The sequence below is a fragment of the Neoarius graeffei genome, chromosome 24 (assembly GCF_027579695.1).
Source record: "Neoarius graeffei isolate fNeoGra1 chromosome 24, fNeoGra1.pri, whole genome shotgun sequence".
Taxonomy (NCBI): Eukaryota; Metazoa; Chordata; class Actinopteri; order Siluriformes; family Ariidae; genus Neoarius; species Neoarius graeffei.
In genome coordinates this window covers 46631178-46646633 of record NC_083592.1, presented here as the reverse complement: position 1 = coordinate 46646633, position 15456 = coordinate 46631178, and the positions used below count along the sequence as shown (strand labels likewise).

General features: G+C 43.5%; 1 protein-coding gene across 1 annotated transcript in view; it reads left to right on the top strand.

Annotated features, from left to right (window-relative positions):
* Positions 1-15456, top strand: part of whrnb (whirlin b) — a 191102-nt gene that overhangs the window by 95702 nt on the left and 79944 nt on the right. Inside the window, exons 4-5 of the mRNA XM_060907385.1 lie at positions 7394-7599; positions 14984-15020. Coding sequence (XP_060763368.1) covers positions 7394-7599; positions 14984-15020 — 243 coding nt within the window. The remainder of the gene's footprint in view (positions 1-7393; positions 7600-14983; positions 15021-15456) is intronic.

Genomic DNA, 15456 nt, shown 5'->3' with positions numbered 1-15456 from the left:
TCTTTTAAAAATACTTAAGTATTAAAAGTAGATTTTCTGTCAACACTTTGTTGTATTATTGTCACAACGCTTATAATACCTCATGGTTCTGAAGCAGCTGACTGGATTATTTTGTCTTGTCTCATCTCATCTCGTTATCTCTAGCCGCTTTATCCTGTTCTACAGGGTCACAGGCAAGCTGGAGCCTATCCCAGCTGACTACGGGTGAAAGGCGGGGTACACCCTGGACAAGTCGCCAGGTCATCACAGGGCTGACACATAGACACAGACAACCATTCACACTCACATTCGCACCTACGGTCAATTTAGAGTCACCAGTTAACCTAACCTGCATGTCTTTGGACTGTGGGGGAAACCGGAGCACCCGGAGGAAACCCACGCGGACACGGGGAGAACATGCAAACTCCGCACAGAAAGGCCCTCGCCGGCCATGGGGCTCGAACCCGGACCTTCTTGCTGTGAGGCGACAGCGCTAACCACTACACCACCGTGCCGCCCTGGATTATTTTGTGAATTCACAAAGTGAACGCATGCTGTGCCATCATGGTGGTTTAAAGGATATGGGACATGGATTTTTTTCTGGGCATAATTATGTATAAAGGACATAAGAAATGCCATCTAAATCACTGCAGGGCGTCAAAAATGTGAAAATCATCACATTATTCAAGTTTTTTTATACATCAGCGTAAAACAAGGATTCGTTAATGAGCTAGGTGGTCACGTGACCCGTGACGTAACAAAAACTTTCCAAGGAGCCAGCGCTTGGGAATCTAATGTAAACAGGTTACCGAAATGGACACCATCGACAGTGACATTCCTGATGTTTCACAGAGATGTGAAGTTAGACCTTATCAATTCAAACCGATAGCTGGAAATTCACATGAACATGGATCTTGTCTTTACTCTGACGGGTCAGATGATTCTGAGAGTGAGAGTTCATTCAGTCCCCATGAAACTGAAAGCGGTCGGCTCGATAACACTTCCTGGTAAGTTAAAAACAATTCTGCTCAAAGGCTAATGATCTGTTGAAAGAAGTATTATTTTTGTATCATACATTGAAAGTTCATCATAGATCTAGCTAAAGTCCGTTGCAAGCTTTTTTTTTTTTGCTGATATTTTTCGAGATTGATTGAGATACAATGCTTCCAAAGTCCGAGATGAAACCCTAACTGATACACCCAAAATTATAATACTAATCCTTACCTCGGCTTTCAGACGCTTAGCGAATGCACCTCATGGTGGCCGTAGCACTTCTGGTTTCACTCCGCCATCTTGTTCCTGAATTGGGACGTTGGGAATGGCTTCATCTTTAAGTAGCCTCTTAAATTTGGCTTGGCAATTAATTTCGTTCAGTACCTGAGTATTAAAGTTGAAAGAATCCTCTGTGAAATGGTCCGAACACAGTTTGTGGGAAACAGTAGGTGCAAAGTTTTTTCTACGGCAGTAGTGAGCCCACACTTTCCTCAGCTTCGGGTCCTTGGGGAATGCAAAAAAACTTACTCCAGGGCATTTCTCATTGGAATTATTGCAACCATAAGCAGCACAATACACCATGATGTCCAATGTATGATGTCCAATGTACTTTAAAGACTATAAAAACAATTTTCTTGTCATCCACTTCTCCATTCATCTACCCGCTTGTGCTGTGCCCATAAGTTTTTATGACGTATGATCACGTGACAGCGGCTCTTCCAGTTATAGAAAATGCATATCGGAAGTCGAGCAGAAATGCCATATAATCATCATGAATATAACGATTTTGCTGAATTTAATAGATGATTTTGTATTTGTTGATGCAATTAATTCATATTTTTAATGGAAAGAAACTGATATAGCGTGCATTTATGTTTCATGTCCCATATCCTTTAATGTTAAGCTAGCTAGTCAGTGAAGCTCCACCTGACATGCTAGCAAACTCTTTTCAAACTCAAAATCATATTGGGTAGCTAACGCTACTAGAAAAGAAAGATTTCTACCTTTTGTTTATTTGGCAAGATTAGGCTAAACCATATTTCTGAAAGGACTTCAGATAAGTTAACGTTATTCATGTTAGCATAACTCCGTTTTTACATGCTAACTAACAGTGTCCAAGTTAACTAGCTATGTGTAAACGTTAGCCGTGGACAAGGCTGTAGCAACTTCATCTCATCTCATTATCTCTAGCCGCTTTATCCTTCTACAGGGTCGCAGGCAAGCTGGAGCCTATCCCAGCTGACTACGGGCGAAAGGCGGGGTACACCCTGGACAAGTCGCCAGGTCATCACAGGGCTGACACATAGACACAGACAACCATTCACACTCACATTCACACCTACGCTCAATTTAGAGTCACCAGTTAACTTAACCTGCATGTCTTTGGACTGTGGGGGAAACCGGAGCACCCGGAGGAAACCCACGCGGACACGGGGAGAACATGCAAACTCCGCACAGAAAGGCCCTTGCCGGCCCCGGGGCTCGAACCCAGGACCTTCTTGCTGTGAGGCGACAGCGCTAACCACTACACCACCGTGCCGCCCGCTGTAGCAACTTGGCGGGCAAATTCATAGGAAGTCATTTGACTAACCAGACTGCATAGCTGTTGCAATGTTATCGCTAGCTCTAAAAGCACAGACAACTTCACTGCAAGCTTTCTCTTGGAATAAAATGTTTATATACCTCAATATGCTTCCGCAGGTTGGACGGCGAGTTTTTGTAGGCCGTGATATGGTTCGTTTTAGGCAAACATTTAAAACGAAATGAATCTTTAATCCTTTCAGAAAACTGAAACATGGGTTCATGGGCCATGGGTGCGTGCATTCTCCAGAAGAACCGCCTCCTTCCATTCTGCCATCAACTGATCGTGTTCAAATAACGCTGCTGAGAAATCATTGAACTTGATTTTATACAGTCTATGGATGTGATGTGACCCTAGTGATTACTGATCGGCTGTTTCAGTGTCACCTATGAAAAAAAACAATCAGGTTTTAGAAAAGAAAAGAAAAAAACATCCACTTTCAAAACTGCTTCATAGTAACGAGTAACGAGGACCTTGATAGAAATGTAGTGGAGTAAAAAGTACGATATTTGTCTTTCGAATATACTGAAGTTAAAGTCATGAGTTTCCAAAAAAAAAAACACTTAAAGGAACAGTCCACCGTATTTCCATAATGAAATATGCTCTTATCTGAATTGAGACGAGCTGCTCCGTACCTCTCCGAGCTTTGCGCGACCTCCCAGTCAGTCAGACGCAGTCAGACGCGCTGTCACTCCTGTTAGCAATGTAGCTAGGCTCAGTATGGCCAATGGTATTTTTTGGGGCTGTAGTTAGATGCGACCAAACTCTTCCGCGTTTTTCCTGTTTACATAGGTTTATATGACCAGTGACATGAAACAAGTTCAGTTACACAAATTGAAACGTGGCGATTTTCTATGCTATGGAAAGTCCGCACTATAATGACAGGCGTACTAACACCTTCTGCGCGCTTCGGCAGCGCATTGATATCTGAGCTCCGTATCAATGTGCTGTCGAAGCGCGCAGAAGGTGTTAGTACGCCTGTCATTATAGTGCGGACTTTCCATAGCATAGAAAATCGCTACGTTTCAATTTGTGTAACTGAACTTGTTTCATGTCACTGGTCATATAAACCTATGTAAACAGGAAAAACGCGGAAGAGTTTGGTCGCATCTAACTACAGCCCCAAAAAATACCATTGGCCATACTGAGCCTAGCTACATTGCTAACAGGAGTGACAGCGCGTCTGACTGCGTCTGACTGACTGGGAGGTCGCGCAAAGCTCGGAGAGGTACGGAGCAGCTCGTCTCAATTCAGATAAGAGCATATTTCATTATGGAAGTACGGTGGACTGTTCCTTTAAGTAAAGTACAGATACTCAAAAAGTGTACTTAAGTACAGTACTCAAGTGAATGTACTTCGTTGCTGTCCTCCTCTGATCGCTACGCACTGTAATCATGATATGCCATGCAGCTGGTTAAAAAAGTCAGTTTGGGAATCTGTGATGTGTCATGGTTAGAGATCAGCATGCGTTCATGTAAATCTTATCAATTGCCACATACATTGAACAATTAAGAAAAAGCTTAAAATACTCAAAGCAATAATAAGAGGTGTAAATATTACTTATTATGATCAAAGGTTTAAAGACGCCAGTGCCTTTTCTCTTTAACACCACTGTTCTGTTGAATTCTTGGTCAATTCTGATTGATCAGTTAATAAGAGCAGCTTTTGACCGTATATCAATAATCAGTTACTCGATATTAATGTCTTGTTTACAGAACTGTTATGTATATAAACTCACCGGCCACTTTAACAGGAACTTGTTCTTGATTCTAAGATTCCTTTTCTTGGCTGCAGGAGTGGAACCCAATGTGGTCTTCTGTTTTCTGTTGCATGCTGAGATGCTTTTCTGATCACCACGGTTGTAAAGAGTTGCTGTGAGTTGCTATATCCTTCCTGGCAGCTCGAACCAATATGGGCATTTTCCTCTGACCTCTCTTATCAACAAGGCGTTTGTTTCCACCCACAGAACTGTCCCTTACTCAACTCAGTGTTTTTTGTTTTTCGCATCATTCTGTGTAAACTCTGGAGACTGTTGTTTGTGTGTGAAAACCCCAGGAGATCAGCAGTTTCTGAAATACTCAAACCAGTCCATCCGGCTCAAACCAACACCCATGCCACACTTTGAGATCACAATTTTACCCATTCTGATGTTTGAACATTGTGAACGTTAACTGAAGCTCTTGATTTGTATCTGCATGATTTTATGTATGGTGCTGCTGTCAAGAGACTGGCTGATTAGATAACTGCATAAAACAGCAGGTGGATGTATGGGTGTGCCTAATAAAGTGGCTGGCGAGTATAAAAGCAATATTGCACTTGCAAGTCTGTGGTTATACTGAATTTCGGCATGGCTATGATTAGCTATGGCACCCAGTCCGTGGCTTCATGCCTACGCTGTGCCGATGCTCAGTATAACCAAACGATTGCGAGGGTGATATCGCTTTTAAGCAACTCTTCTATAAATAAGACATTAATATCGAGTAGGTGACATTTCAGACACAACAGGGACAAATGTTCTATTTATTTTTGCTCTGTTAGCAGAAATGGATCCCACACTCAGTATATAGCTTGTCAGCTAGTTGGCTAGCTAGCTTACGTTGATTTGTACACTGCCTTTAAAGGTGCGTCCGGTGTTATTGGCTTCCCTTCTTTCTTTTCATCTTCATCTAATGAGTGTTCGTATTTTAAGTAAAAAGTTATATTCATGAAAAATGTGTGTAAAAAATTGTGTACCATGTCCACTGATGATCACTAACTCTACTGTAGTAACTAGGGCATTGACGAATACTGAATTTTAGTATTCTTCGAATACTTCCCAAAAGTCGACTAATAGTCGAATATTCGCTGTTTTTTTTTAATCCATGCGGCACTGCTGCTGCCAGACTTGGCTCTGACGCGTCTCGCCTCGTATGCGTAGCAATGCGACGATGTCAGAACCATTAACCCTCTTCTGAGTTTGCCTCTGTTAATGACCATGAAAACACAATGTAGGCCTAATTAAGATCAACATTGCATGTAAACTGTGAAACTAATCAAGCTATTAAACATAAAAATGTCCACAGGTTGTATAAAGTTTATGATGTTTATTGAATAGCACATTATCCAAATTGTTATTCAGAGTCAACAGAAAATGGCTTTAATGCCACATTTTTATCAAAATTGTAATTGTTGTTCAGAACAAACAGAAAATATAGGCCTTAATAATCCATCACATTTTATCCAAATCTTAATTGTTATTCAGAATTAACAAAAAATTCATTCATTCATTCATTATCTCTAGCCGCTTTATCCTTCTACAGGGTCGCAGGCAAGCTGGAGCCTATCCCAGCTGACTACGGGCGAAAGGCAGGGTACACCCTGGACAAGTTGCCAGGTCATCACAGGGCTGACACATAGACACAGACAACCATTCACACTCACATTCACACCTACGGTCAATTTAGAGTCACCAGTTAACCTAACCTGCATGTCTTTGGACTGTGGGGGAAACCGGAGCACCCGGAGGAAACCCACGCGGACACGGGGAGAACATGCAAACTCCGCACAGAAAGGCCCTCGCCGGCCCCGGGGCTCGAACCCAGGACCTTCTTGCTGTGAGGCAACAGCGCTAACCACTACACCACCGTGCCGCCCAATTAACGAAAAATATAGGCTTTAAATGTCTTAAACAAAACTCAGCCTAGCCTACTCACCACAGTGCAGCGTAACGAAAAGTGCAAAAAAGCTGTAATCCACAGTAATGTAATCCAATTAACAGTTAGCCTATTCGCTCTTGTCAAAGTCCTCCTCTTTAATAATCTTATTCTTGCGCTCCTGGTTTGCGTTCAAGAAAACAAGGGCATCCACATGAGCTGGGTGCAAACTTGCTCTCTGACGGGTAATCGTGTTCCCAGCCAGGGAGAAAACGCGCTCACTCGGGGTGCTTGTAGCGGGGACAGCCAGGTAGATTCTGGCCAACTTCGCCAGGCGGGGGAACTGCTTCTCCTTGCGGGCCCACCACTCCAGGGGGTTGCTCGTGGCTCGAAAAAATTGATAATGTCCTTAAAGCCATTTCCAGACACTGCAGCAAGCGGTCGCATATCCTTCACGATGAAATTCACTAACAGACCGGTTATTTTCCTTTTTCTTTGGTCGGATATCTGACGTGTAGAGAAGTCTCTCACTGTTGTCTGTTGGTGCTTCTCTCCGCTAACTTCGCCGCTGCTGTAGCTAGCTCCAGCCGAGTGTAGCTTCAAATGGTTATGCATTGTAGTTGTACTGCCATGGTACTTTAGGGTAGCTTTGCATATATTGCAGTTGACGGGTTTGTCTGTTTTTGTGAAGTATTTCCAGACTGTAGATACATGAAGGCGGGTATCGCGAGCAGCTTCAGCCATTGCTCCTTTCTCTCTTTCTCGTCTTGCTTGGCGCCCCTTGCGTCGCTGTGTGGACGTCAGGCGCACACACACACCCCACCCCCCAACGCTGCATGTCTGTGGTAGATCATTAAGATGTCCTTTCACCATTTTACAAGAGCACCGGTCTACTGAAAAAAACGAAAAAACCAAAACAAAACAAAAACAAGAGAAAGACGAATAGTCGACTATCACGCACAGCGTCGAATAGTGGTTTTGGTGGTCGAATATTCGACTATTCCGATATTTGGTGAAACCCCTAGTAGTAACGGTTACGAACTAGGAAGTAGAATTTTACGTAGTGAATGTCCAAGATGTCCAAGAATGTCCAAGTGTAATACGGTTATAGTAAATATAAGCACTCTTGAAACGAGGCATAGTGTTTCTTTCCAACTTTTGCTCTTTCACAAAATTGACTGCATATTGTCTGGGTTGCTGGTTGCAGGTTGGAGATCAGATCATGGAGGTGAATGGGAACAGTTTCTGCAGCGTTGCCCATGACGAGGCTGTGAGGATTCTCAAGAGCTCACGCCACATGCTGATGACCATAAAGGACGTAGGGCGTCTTCCTCATGCCCGCACCATAGTGGACGAGACCAAGTGGCTCTCTAACCCACAAATCGCAGAGAGCTCAGCCAGTGCTGCCCTGAGGTGAGCTGATCAGGATCTCCTTCTGCTTTTCTCAACAGTTACCTGTTAACAGTTTTTCCAGTTCTATAGAGGAACACTCGGACACAATCACTTGGGGTGGTACAGTAGGAGTTGGTAGTTACGGTATACATGATACTCGTGTTTATTTTCACCACATCTGTAGCGCAAAGCGGAACCATCAGAGCCTTCTAGGCGTTCAGAGAAGGCCCAAACATATCAGCATTTCAAATGTTAGATTTAGCTTCTTTCATTTTTTCATAATTTAATTTTAATTATTCTCTTCTAATTCTGATTTGGTCTCATTTTCTATCAAATGTGCTTCAGAAATGAAAGGGTTACTGTCCTGAAAACATTAAAATCGAGTTATTCAGTGAGATTTTTGTTTGTTTGTTGTCTCTAGGCTGAGAAGAGTTTAGAGCTGCTCACTCATTGGTTAGGACTTCATTGTCGGGACAGAAGGCCATGGCAATGTATATTTGTGGGAAGTGACAGATGAATTAACCAATCAGATTTTGATTTATGGCGGCACGGTGGTGTAGTGGTTAGCGCTGTCGCCTCACAGCAAGAAGGTCCTAAGTTCGAGCCCCGGGGCCGGCGAGGGCCTTTCTGTGTGGAGTTTGCATGTTCTCCCCGTGGGTTTCCTCCGGGTGCTCCCAAAGACATGCAGGTTAGGTTAACCGGTGACTCTAAATTGACCGTAGGTGTGAATGTGAGTGTGAACGGTTGTCTGTGTCTATGTGTCAGCCCTGTGATGACCTGGCGACTTGTCCAGGGTGTACCCCGCCTTTCGCCTGTAGTCAGCTGGGATAGGCTCCAGCTTGCCTGCGACCCTGTAGAAGGATAAAGTGAATAGAGATAATGAGATGAGATGAGATTTTGATTTATAGTGGGAGGGACCAAAAATGTATCACCCTTGGGCTTTTCGAAGGCCAATGCTAGCTTAACCACGAGTCAGCACTGTCAGCGCAGCAGTGAAGTCACCTTCCAGCCGGTGTAGTGTTCATCAGTAGTGTTAGCGAATGCTAATAAAGTGGTCAAGCCAGTACTATCGAGAGCAAGTAGCACAGGCTAACGACCGAGAAACTACACACACTCACTACAGTATTTTTCACTCATACTTAAGTATTCATTTCCCTCTGGAATTTACTGAGTTACTTTTAAAATCAACATCGACAGCTACATACAACAGAGCGACCTGGCAGCCTGCCGCTAATCCCTTGCAAAATCCTTTGCGCTGTTGCTTTTTTGGTGTATCTGGCTAAGTTTTGGCTGAACTCAAGTCCCAGTTCTAATAGTACCGGGTCTCCACTGCTGTAGTGTGTGATTACAACAGATAACATTTTTAACACAAAGGCACAAGTTATCATAACTTAAATTACTTGCTATAGTGTCTCATTTTTTGCCTTACTGGGGAAAACTTAGATTATCAGAAAATACATTTCTGTATAATCCTAACACCTTTATTGTTATCATTTTTAAATTTCCGGTTAAATTTGAAAAACATTTAATGGCAGAATTTGTTTGCTTTCCCTTGACTTCTATTAAAGAGTGAATCAAGTAAACAATTTTTTTTCCTCAGTACAGATAAATGTCATTATGGTTGTCAGTGGTAATCACACCCATCCTACAGATACAGCAACACTTTACAACACTGTTCAACATCTTATAGGTAACTATGCAAGAATTAAGCAGAAATGAATGAGTAGTTCTTCATTAACTCTTATTCTTAGTAAGTATATTAGTCGGAGTTCGTTATTAATTTTGCAATAATTCCCGAGGCTTAGAGTTCTCCTTTGATAGAACTGCTACCAAAGTATGGTTCTTTTTCATCTCATCTCATCTCATTATCTCTAGCCGCTTTATCCTTCTGCAGGGTCGCAGGCAAGCTGGAGCCTATCCCAGCTGACTACGGGCGAAAGGCGGGGTACACCCTGGACAAGTCATGGTTCTTTTTGTCTTTTATAATAACTGCTGATTAATTACTAATTACACTTACATTAATTCCCAATAACTAAGCCTTATTTTGCACCTGAAGATGTCTGAACTAATATACCTCAACCTATTCCAGTACCTCAGCCTCTAAAATGGGTCACAAATATTCTCCATTACAATCTGAATAATTTACTTTTAAAGGTGACATATTGTACCCCTTTTCCACACATTAATACAGTTCCCTGAGGTCTTAAAGTGCCATTCCACCATTGGATGTATTTTTTTGGCATAAAATACAATATATTTTATGACAACATGACTAGACAGAGAAATCTTTTAGCTTCAAAATGATATATCAAACATAATTTTTTGACAACGACAAGTATATTAATTTTGCGACCAAAGTCACCTACCCTTTTAATTTCCGCGCGGTAGTGAAACGTGATGTCATCGGCAGGTTCCCCTTCTTGTGTACCACGTCACGTGTGACGTGGCACAGATTATCAGCAATGGCAGATAGAACACGATTGTCAGCTTCGGAAAAGAAGCGAAGGAAAATAGCAAGTGATGCCCAAAGGAGACGGTCGATGGTGAATATCGGCACAGCAATCGACAAGTGGAAATCGCGTTCTATCCACCATTGCTGATAATTTGTGCCACGTCACACGTGACGTGGTACACAAGAAGGGGAACCTGCCGATGACATCACGTTTCACTACCGCGCGGAAATTAAAAGGGTAGGTGACTTTGGTCGCAAAATTAATATACTTGTCGTTGTTAAAAAATTATGTTTGATATATCATTTTGAAGCTAAAAGATTTCTCTGTCTAGTCATGTTGTCATAAAATATATTGTATTTTATGCCAAAGAATACATCCAACGGTGGAATGGCACTTTAATGAAATGTCTGTGACATGCTTTGGTAAAAATACCACAAGGGTAAACCACAACAGCTCCTTTCTCACCCTGTTGTCTTCTCAACGGCTGATTTGAGTGCCTGTTCCTTTAAATGATAATGAGCCACTGCTCACCCCACCCCCCCTCTTCTGCTGGCCCCTCTTCAGGTTGCACTTTCCTCATGAACATTCATTCAGAAAGGCAGTTCCCAATCCATGAGTGGAGATACTAATATGAGGGGGCGGGATCATTCTAATGAGCTCTAATGAGCTTGTGACATAGAAAGGGGAGTCGAATCTGAATGGTTTGTTGAAGCATATGTTTACTGAAACGGGTAGAACAAAAGAAACTGACTGGGTGTCTTAGTTCAGAGGTTGTGAGGTGATGGGCACTTCGGATACCCAAATGTATGTGCACATGCAATGAAAAAGTGAGTTCCAGTTCATGATTCAAAGTCAAAGTCGTTCCCGTGTTAGGACCTGGTCTTCCCATGCAGTCTCTCGTCCCAGGACTAACCAGGCCCTTAAAAGCCAATTTATGCTGACAACCCAGTCCTCGCAGACGGCGTCGCAGATAGCGTCTGCATAGCCCCCCCACCTTCGCAGATGCTCTGCGCGCACCTCCCAAAAATTGTGACCACCGCAGAAGCCTCGCAGACAGCGTCGCAGACAAGAGGGCTCTGATTGGTCCACTCTACATCCGCTGTACACGCACTTCCGCTTCCCTACTTTCCCGGTTTGGTTTGTTTTCACGACCGCCATTTTTAAAAACACGAGCGAAGATGGAGCAGCACGAAGAGCGGTTGATCGAGGAAGTGAGGAAGTACGTACATCTATACGACTCCAGTTCTAGTCATTATAAGTAACCGGAGGATAAACACTCCACTAACCACACCCACCAACTACTCCTAGCGATTTCGCGACTTCGCGCCCCCTTGCGTTGTGGCGGTGAATAACATCGCGCACGCCTATTACTCCCCGCTCAACGATAAATTACAACTGTCTGCGAAAAGCTATCTGCGAAAGCCTTGTCGCAAAAGCATGCAGAGGCCTTAAGGCACATTGGATGGTGCCAATCTCCTTTTCTACAGCCCTCAGAATCTCGCCTATTACAGTACATAGCTAGTGTTACAGTGGGGGGCCAGTCCTCTGGTAACCGTGAGAGTTTGACTCCTGTCGTGGATGTCTGAACCTCAAAAGTAGCCAAAAATACACTTATGCGAAAGAAGTCACCTTGAAGCGCTTTTATTGTATAAAACAATTCAGGCACTGAGCGATATCCAGGATACACACTGAAGTCTCAACTTCCACCAGTAATTTTTAAACTCTGTCCTGCAACAAGGGACCACTCTGGAACCACCCCAAAACAAAATGGCGTCTCCTATTAAAATCATTGTAAAAGCACTTTTCTTAGTTTGAACACAGACTTCTGACTGGCTGCCCAGTGCAGGCTTCTAACTGGATAAATCATACCTTCTGCTGAATTTGCAATAAACCAGACCCGCTCGTATTTCCCACCAGATGACATGTTAAGGTTTTAACTACACAATGGCGAGTCTGTGTTTATCACACTAAGTGCCTTTACAATGATAGCAGTCAGTGGTGAAGAAACACAAGATGGTTACACACAAGATCCTCTAAACATTTGAACTCATAAATTGTTCTGAGGCTCAGCTTAATGGAGCCTAGTGCCAGAAAACCTCCTCAGCAGAATATCATAAATTCAGGCTAAGTAATACAACATAATTTCTCCATGATCTTAGAAAAATATTTGTAGCAGGCTAATGCAGTTTTGTGTGTCAGGACCGTAAAATATTGAAATAAGAGAGTACTAATGGTCTAAATTGGCTAACAAGGAGAAATTCCACAATCTGACCTGCTGAACCTTGTAACACAGAAAGCCTGGCACAAAGATAACCGTGGCCACAGAAACAGAAATCCTAACATATTCTGAAACCCTAAACAGTAATTTTAAGGTATAAAATAATCCTACACTCCCTATGCACATCTGTATTGCAGCATGCCTTGCTCAATGGCAGTAGGTACCGTTTTTATGACAATCTTTGGTAATGACCCAACCACGAGTAGTACTTGTGATCTCCCAGTCGAGAGGTGGACACGCTAGGCCCTCATCCTAAAGTGTGTGGAAATCTGTCTGTGAAGATTCTCAGTCATCCAGGTCATAGTAAACCGTAGGTGCTAAAGGACAACTGGACTTGCTTGAAACCCTTGAAGACGTTTCACCTCTCATCTGAAAGGCTTCTTCAGTTCTGACTAGTGGGGAGTTCCAGGTATTTATCCTCTAGTGGACCAAAAGCAACCCTAAGAAGAGTCATTGAGGTCACATGGGTCATTGACCCTTTCGGTCATCCTGTAGGTTGTTAGGGTCACTGGAAGCTGGGTGTGAACAGTGTTAGCAGCCTAGAGGGTTGTTAGGGTGATCTGTGGGTTGGCGGCTCTCTCTCTAATGACTCATATGATGGCAAAGAGAACCAATGACCGAAAGATCTCCACAACAACCCTTTAAGCTGCTAACACCATTCACACCTGGCTTCCAGTGACCCTAACAACCTACAGGATGGCTGAGATGGTCAATGACCCTTGTGACCTCAATGAATCTTTTGAGGCTATGTTTACACTAGACCGTATCTGTCTCGTTTTCTTCGCGGATGCACTGTCCGTTTACATTAAACCACCTGGAAATGCCTGGAAACGGGAATCCGCCAGCGTCCACGTATTCAATCCAGATCGTGTCTGATCCGGTGCTGTGTAAACATTCAAAATACGCGGATACGCTGTGCTGAGCTCTAGCTGGCGTCTCATTGGACAACGTCACTGTGACATCCACCTTCCTGATTCGCTGGCGTTGGTCATGTGACGCGACTGCTGAAAAACGGCGCGGACTTCCGCCTTGTATCACCTTTCATTAAAGAGTATAAAAGTATGAAAATACTGCAAATACTGATGCAAATACTGCCCATTGTGTAGTTATGATTGTCTTTAGGCTTGCCATCCTTCCACTTGCAAGTGGTAAGTGATATGCGCTGGGATCACACACACAGCGGCTCAGTCCCGAATCGTGGCTTGTGCACTTCACTCGCGCGCTCTGTGAGCTGCGCAGGGCCGGAGTGCGCACCCTCCAGAGGGCACTCGCTGTTCAGGGCGGAGTGATTTGGAGCGCAGGATGCCTGCGGAGCCGAGCGTATCCGTGTATTGGCGTTGCTGTGTGCACGGCTAACGGTTTTAGTGTAAACGCGAATCGTTTTAAGAACATTAATCTGATGATCCGCTGATTCGACGTAATGTAGGGTCCAGTTGCTTTCTTTAGCACCAACAGTTTACTATGACCTGGATGATTGAGAACCATCACAGACATATTTGACAAGGAAAAGCACTCGAGAAGAACTGACCATTGAATTTGCCACGAAGTGGTCTTGTCCGGACAATAAACGACCAGGATGAATGCTACCACACATGCGTAAGCCCTCCTACTTGCCACCAATTGTGTTTAGACAGTCAGTGGGAACAAGTTGCACCTGGAACAAGATGTTCTGGAACAAGTTGCACCACCTTTTGGGTTGCTTTTGGTCCTCTAGAGGATAAATACCTGGAACTCCCCACTAATCAGACAGAACCGAAGAAGCCTTTCGGATGAGAAGTGAAATGTCTTCAAGGATTTCAAGCAAGTCCAGTTGCCTTCTTTAGCACCTATGGTTTAACTACTAGGCCAGCTCACGGTCCAGATCACTATTATTTACTGAAAAACAACACCGTATCACTTGTTATTAGTACCAAGTTTCAGTCTGTCTCACTTTACAATTAAAGGTTGCAGATCATCATTTTCAAACTTGCACATGCTCACATGCAGAACACGCTCCAGTCTTTCTTGTCCATAAATTCCTCATTCCTGTGAGCTCAAAGCTTCTGCTTACTTTCTGAATTTGAAGGTAAAGCATAAATATATTCCCAAATTTCCCTGAAATTCAGGTAACACCATGTTGTTCTGTCTAAAACGAAATCTGGGTCAGAGCCTGCTTTTGTTCCTTGGACGGTTCTGAAAGAGAGGCACTCAGAATAGCTGCCGGCTGCTTTTTGAGTTAGTTTTGGACGCCGTATTTTTGAATGACTCACTGCACACAAAAACGCACATGCATCATAAGAGCATTTGTGCCTGTGTGTGCGTGTGTGTGTTTTGGGATGGGGTGGGGTGGGGGGGTAATTACGGCGATAGATTGCAAGCTGAGGGCACTCTGAACTCTCTCCCTCTTCTTCTCTCCTAATGGAGCCGGGTTGATTGGGAACTCCGGGAGGTGCTCATTTCCAAAACCATCCATTTCTCAAGATTTCCAAGGTGGCTTTGAGTGCCACACTTCGTTTCACTTATGTGCTGTAACACCCAAAGCAGACAGTGTACTCTTCTCTAGGAACATTTCAGACACAGAACAACTGTTTTATGATCGCAACATTGTGTTTTACCTCCATAGGACATTAATTGGTGTCACGATATCAATTACTGCTGCATGGCAATACACTGACGGTGTTTCTCTTCCCTGCAGTGTATCAGGAGACGCTGGTGCAGCGAGCTCAGGAAAGGTAAGGCACATGCTCTGTAATATGTCACACTACACACACACACACTTTTCTTTGTAATATATTCAAAAAGTGCTCTGTGGTTCTCCTGAGCTGGTTTACACACATCAGCAGTAATCTGGTTCTGATGCACTGATATCGTGTTCCTGCCTCACGGCCAATATTGACAGGATAGGCTCCATCAATGAATGGTACTAAGAGGAAAAAAAACCCTTGAGAAATAACATGATGTCTCATAAAGAAGAAAAAGAAGAGAAAAGGATGGGTGGTGTTCATGTTCAGAGATTCTCATTTACTGCCAATTGCATTAATGGACTGTGTTGTTGTAATCGACAGAAACTAATTTCTCTGTAATGAATGTGTGGTCAGTGAAGTGTAAAAGTGAAGGTTGTACAAGGCAGTATCACTCCTGACAGCTGGAAATTGTTTCAGAGCAGAC